At 41.6% G+C, this 5,777-nt stretch overlaps 1 protein-coding gene across 1 annotated transcript; it reads right to left on the reverse strand.

The window, feature by feature from the left end:
• Nucleotides 1-2,246: 2,246 nt before the first annotated feature.
• LOC105107907 (UPSTREAM OF FLC protein (DUF966)) lies at nucleotides 2,247-5,777 on the reverse strand. Its single transcript, XM_011001997.1, has 5 exons — nucleotides 5,458-5,777; nucleotides 5,091-5,322; nucleotides 4,898-4,967; nucleotides 3,967-4,800; nucleotides 2,247-2,932 (listed from the first exon to the last, which is right to left on the reverse strand). The coding sequence occupies exons 2-5, from the start codon at nucleotides 5,308-5,310 to the stop codon at nucleotides 2,722-2,724; spliced, it is 1,335 nt and encodes a 444-aa protein (XP_011000299.1). The 5' UTR covers nucleotides 5,311-5,322; nucleotides 5,458-5,777; the 3' UTR covers nucleotides 2,247-2,721.

Consider the following 5,777-nt stretch of genomic DNA (forward strand, 5'->3'; position numbering starts at 1 on the left):
CTGGCGGCTGGTCGGTTGGTGGCTGGGCGGTGATAGCTAGTGGCTGACTTCCTTGATCTTCTAGATTGAGTTTAATTCAACACTCTCTGCATTCCCGGTCTATCATAGTCCCAGTTTCCCAAAATTTCTCATCTTGTTTTATTTGATTGCTCGTCCTGAGCCTCTGGACCTTATTACTGATTATAGATGCATGTAGTAAGAATATCAACCGAGGTGTTAAATAATTTTCAAGTGCACGTATATGCTTTACTCCATGATTCAATATGTTCTTCTCAGTATTACACCACTCTCTGTTAAAGATTGAACGTTGGCTGAATACGCCAGTTTAATTTGTTAGCTAAGATCCTGTGTACCGGTGGGTTCTTCAATGGATAGAGTTTTGCATCTGGAAGTTCTTCGCCCGAGTTCCATGTGGAAGTTAGAATCATGAAGATGCTATTTCGTTGTGCAGCGCTTCATGAGCCAGAAACTGGAAAACTGTTCTGTTCCCTTATAAAATCTGTTGAGAACTGCCTTACAATGATAGAAGGGAAAGAGCATACAGCTACTGTGGAAGCAGTAAAAGCAGGAGACCATTTTATTGTGAGTAAAGAATGACTTATTTGGCAGGTGATATTAAATGGTTGCCTCACTGATAGTTAGAGATTCTTTAAGATATTTTCATGCTGTGCTTGTCTAGCACAATCCTGGTCCTGAGAATAATAAATTTACTGTTGATAGCCATCGTATCATGCTCAAGACATTGGAATCAGCCATCCATTTAGTGTAGAGCTAGAACCTCAACTCATGATATAAGTAATGGTTGTTCATACATCATTTGCAGCCTTCAAGGATCTCTGGTTTTCAGAAGGAACAGGTTTCTTGCAAGAAGGATGAAACGTCAATGCTAGGTTCTTCCAGCACTCCAGCCAAAATAAAATGGGTCCTGAATGGTCCTGGGGATTGTACGGAATCCTGTCATGGATGATTCTTTGGTCCCGGAATATACAAACCAAAAATGGTCCGAAACATTTGTGTTCTCCCTCAATGACAGACTCTAATGTCCCGAGGTTCCAGGTAAGTTCTTTCTACAGAAGATGGTTCTGTGCAGTATCTACGCCATGGCTTTTGATACAGGTTAATGGACAAATGACAGTATGACAGTGGAACAGATTGGCAGTTCGCAGTCTGAACGGAAGAGAGTTAACCCAGTAAGAGTGTTGATTAGCCATGGTGATCATAATGATTGTTTAATTATTGTAGTTCTATGAGAGTCAGTCACTTCTTCTTGTGTTAGGCAGGGAGTTGATGATATTTCAATGTTCCCATTCAATAATTCTCTTTCCCAAAAGTTTCCATTTTCAATATAATCAAATATTTTGCATCAGTGCTTGTATAGGTAGGATAGATTCGTGTAGCGTATAACCATGGCAACATGCCCGCCACCAGTGCTTTTCTTATTAGCAGATCAATTTGCTGCAAGATTTTGTATCGGCAAAGAATGTTTTCGTACCATTTTCTTTATGTTTCATAACGTGTCGTTACCATTGAAGCACCTGGAATTGTGCAGTACTGGGTTTTTCCATCTCCAGAATATTCTACGAGTTCATGTACGGGCAAACAACAGAACAGTTCAAGCAAGAAAAGAAGTGAGCACACCTTTTAAGAACACATAATGTAATTTGCAGACAAGTTGGATTTCAATTACAAGGGTCTTGTACCCTAGTTCAAAGAAAATTACACCAGCACGGTGAGTGATGCACCGCCTCTTATAACCTGTGCGGCAACGTGATGATGTTTGTTAAAATAATTGATTTTTTTTTAATGTTTTTAAATATTTTTAAACATTTTGAAAAAAATATCATCTAAACCATACTGTAAATATGAAGACTCATAACCTAACCAAGTGGTAAGGACTTGGGATCAAGGGGTTTGCTCCCTCTATGGTCTCAGATTCGAGTCCTTGGTTGCTCATATGATGACCACTGGAAGCTTACATGGTCGTTAACTTCAGGGTCCATGAAATTAATCGTGATGTGCGCAAGCTGGCCCGGCCACCCATGTTAATCTTAAAAAAAAAAATGAAGACTCGTGATGTCCCGTTGCTAACAGTCCCGCGATGACTCCTGCACAACTTTCTATCAATGGGCCATATGATTTTGCAAATTGGATGCTGTGGAGACTCCATGACATGTGGACAGGCTACACTCCACTTGCTAAATGGCAGCATTGAAAAAACAAGATTGCTCGCCAGCTCACGCAAGTGCTTTCAGAAACAATCAAGATCAAGCCATGGTTAACGATAACACCTACGACAAAATTTTGTGTCCCATGTTTCAAAGTCAAAAATCACGAGCACAAAATGGTTAAACAATCTTTAATTTAGTACAGGCTAAATAAAAAGATTATGCATTCAACTTCCACAAATACCTATGTACGGAATATTGACCCTTTTCTCCAGCTCACAGCCCTAAACTCAGATGAAATATTAATACACAATCTTCCATGAAATTAGCTACTTTTACGGGGACCCTCCCCCTCTCTCTCACATCAAGTCCCAACTCTTACTTTTACCCTCAATGTGCGTGCTCGCCGTGCCGTTGCAGCTATGCATCACTTTCTTGAACGCCATTAATTCCTTGTTTTCTTTTACCTATGTTCTTAGTTTTCTCTTTTCAGTACCATGCTACAGAGTAAATTTACAAAAAGCTATGTGCTACAACATCAGGTTTCACAATCTCATCATCGAGCCACATCTTCGACTTGTTGGACCTCGAGTCTTCTGCTCCCAGCTTGACTGCCGTTATTATTATTATTATTATTATTATTATTGTGACCAACAACAACATTAACGCTGCTTTCTTTTCTGGTTGCCATTGCTCTTGACTTCCTTGGTATGCATTTGGTGCGCGCCCCCTCAATGTCCTTTTCTGCCAAGTGCAGCTGCGAGCTCCTGAGATTAGCCCATTAAGCAATTAGATTAGTCATTACGGAAAAACAAAGGGAAAGAAGAAAAAAGAAGCACAAAAATGCTGAAAAAAGAGTGAACTCCTGTTGTATGGAATAGGACAGTCCTGACACTTCAAATAAGCATGAAGATTTCAAAATTCAAGACGTGGAGAATTAGTTGTTTATCACACTGGTACCCATAGGTGCAGCGCGGAACGTACTTGCAGATTAGTACAGCTAACAGATTCCCCTGGATTTCTTGAGTTGAATTCTCTACTGCAAGAATTAAATTCAAGAACCCCACATGGTGATGATAAAGTTTTAGAGGACCACCATCAATTAGGGAGGTGTCAGCACTTGTAAAACCACCAATTAACTGGAAGGAAAGGTGACCGTTAAAAACAACGCTAGTTCATTATTCTGGGCAGGAAAGTGAAACTAGATGCTTGGCTCCTTAGAAAAAAACCAAAAACCCGTACGAATCTTGCATTCAAATCAATCCAAAAGGCTGACAGAGAATCAGAGACCTGACAAAGAATCCCCGTAGAGAGAGAGAGGGAGAGGGAGAGGGAGAGGCAACGCAAGAAACCAAACTTTTACATACTCCTGAAAAAGTTGAAACATGCAGAAGCCTTTTGCAAGTGAAACTTCAAATCAACCTTTACTCCATACAAGTACAGTACGACGCAGCAATGATAGTGCAAGAAAAGGTATATCAGATGTAAAATAGTAACAAAAATTGACAGAAAGACCCAAATAGTAAAATGTTCGAAACACTTGAGGCCCTTTTAATAAAATATTTTGTTTTAATCAGGGATTAAATTGAAGTTTCTCAACAAATATAAATGTTCATGTTCCTGATAAAATCAAATGAGCCTCCAAATTCATGACACTAATTCATGCCATGCTCTCATCATAAAAATAAGGTCATATTCCCTAAATCTCTGAAACGTTCCACCCGCTGCCCTCTTATTTCCCAACTGCCACAAGGCATGTAATTAGAGGATCGATTTATAGAAATTAGGAAGAATAAGTTACCTATCGGCATTATAGGAATTGGACCTCTTCAAATTCAAAGCGTGCACCTCCACTTTCTTTGTCTCGATCAAGCTCCCACTAAAATACTCCTTATCTTCCAATTTTACCCTGTTCGAAATTTCCCTCGGCGTTCCCTCGCGGTTCCCTCCACGTGGCAATCTCCCCTTATATTGTCCAGTAAACAACGACAATCCTTGATCCTTCACTGCCGTAGCCCCACAGTCCCTGAACGAGATCGAACCGCACGATATCAACTGCATCAGAACCGTAGACGCTTTCATCCTCCCACAGGTCCCCACCGTTTGACTCAAATTCAAGCCACTCCCTTCACCGTTAGCGCCCAAAATCACCCGTCCATCGGCTTTCATCAAAGACTCCAAAGTTTCTGGGCTGGAATCTGACGGCGGGGGTGAAATCTCAATAATCTCTTCTCCGCTCACCTCCAGTTCCTGACTATTTTTCTTCTCTTCCTGCAATCCTTCGACTACAGGTTTGGCCTGCCTCCTTCTCCTCCTGCTATCATCAGTCTGAGTCGACGCGTCAGCAGCGAGTTTCCGATTCGACTCGGAGGGCGACTCAGCCTTGTAAACTTTGTACTCATTAAGATCGATTGAGCCCCAGGACTGGTTCCTACGCCTCGAGGTAACTGGAAAATCCGAGTCTTGACTGTTAGATGATGATTGGAGAGTTTCTTGAGGTTTCGTTTCGAGGAGTAGCTGTTTGTTAGAATGGTCGAGAAGCTCTGATCCTTTGAGAACGTACTCGTGACCGTGAGCTGGGTGAATGAAATCGTTATCGGCTAAGTCGTGCCAAACGAAGCCGTTTTTGTAGCTCCTGGAGTAAAAAAGATTTGAGACTCATTGGATCAGAGAAGGAAAGCAATTAAATCACATCGGACGGTTAGGGATAAATGCCTTTTTTTTCAACTTACCGTTTAGAGGACCAGGAGTAGAGGCCAGCCATACCTTTTCCTCGAAGGAGGTCTAACCGGTTGATTACATCTGATAAATATATACTTAGATAATTAATGCAAGAAGGTAAATAAGGCAGCAGAAAGAAGTACTCCTACTGCTACTGACAAACGCTTTTCTTCACATTTGAAAATTTGAGCGGTTTCTTTTTACCTCTAAGGTAGAGGCCGTCATTAGAAGAGAGAGGGACCTCCATGAAATGGGGATGCTCAAGCTGACCATTTCTGGACAGATAGTAAACTACAGGGACTTTTCTGGACAACTTATTGGATTCGCTCCATGCTACTCTGCATCTCTCAGGACTGGTTTCTCTGTTCCTCGGAATCTGGACTCCTTCAGAGTTTCTTCCACCTCTTGAACTCACAGCGGCCATTACTTTCACTATCTGCAGGAAGAAGAAAAAAACAACAACAACAAATCCAATGCGGATGACAGAAAAGTGTTAGTGGTAATAAAGAAGAGTCGGTGGTGGGAGATCAATAAGAAGACAAAGCTAGCTGGGAGAAAGCGAATTCACTACCTGGATGATCAGGCGAGAAAGCGAAAGGGGAGGAATGTTAGGTGTTTTGGAATTTTTATGGGAGAGTCAGTTGATGCATTGAGAAAGAGGGCGAGGGAGACGGAGGGAAGGCTTGTATAAATTGCTGTGCAAATAATGCAAGTGTGAAAGGGGGAAGAGACATTCAAATTGGGGATGCGGCAGACAACAGCTACCCAACAAAAGAGGCTCGTTTGGATTTCAGTACCTGCCGTCTGTCAGTAACCTACAGAATGTTAGTAGGGGCCTAGCATATATTAACTTCCTGTTTTAAACGGTGTCGTTCTCTCCTATGGTAACTC

The sequence above is a fragment of the Populus euphratica genome, unplaced genomic scaffold (genome assembly GCF_000495115.2).
Source record: "Populus euphratica unplaced genomic scaffold, PopEup_1.0 scaffold175.1, whole genome shotgun sequence".
NCBI lineage: Eukaryota > Viridiplantae > Streptophyta > Magnoliopsida > Malpighiales > Salicaceae > Populus > Populus euphratica.

Coding starts and splice junctions, on each gene's coding strand:
- LOC105107907 (XM_011001997.1), bottom strand. CDS start 5,310: ATGGCCGCTGTGAGTTCAAGAGGTGGAAGAAACTCTGAAGGAGTCCAG. Junction 4,968..5,090: donor TGACGGCCTCTACCTTAGAG/GTAAAAAGAAAC, acceptor TATATTTATCAG/ATGTAATCAACCGGTTAGAC. Junction 2,933..3,966: donor AATTCCTATAATGCCGATAG/GTAACTTATTCT, acceptor GGCTAATCTCAG/GAGCTCGCAGCTGCACTTGG.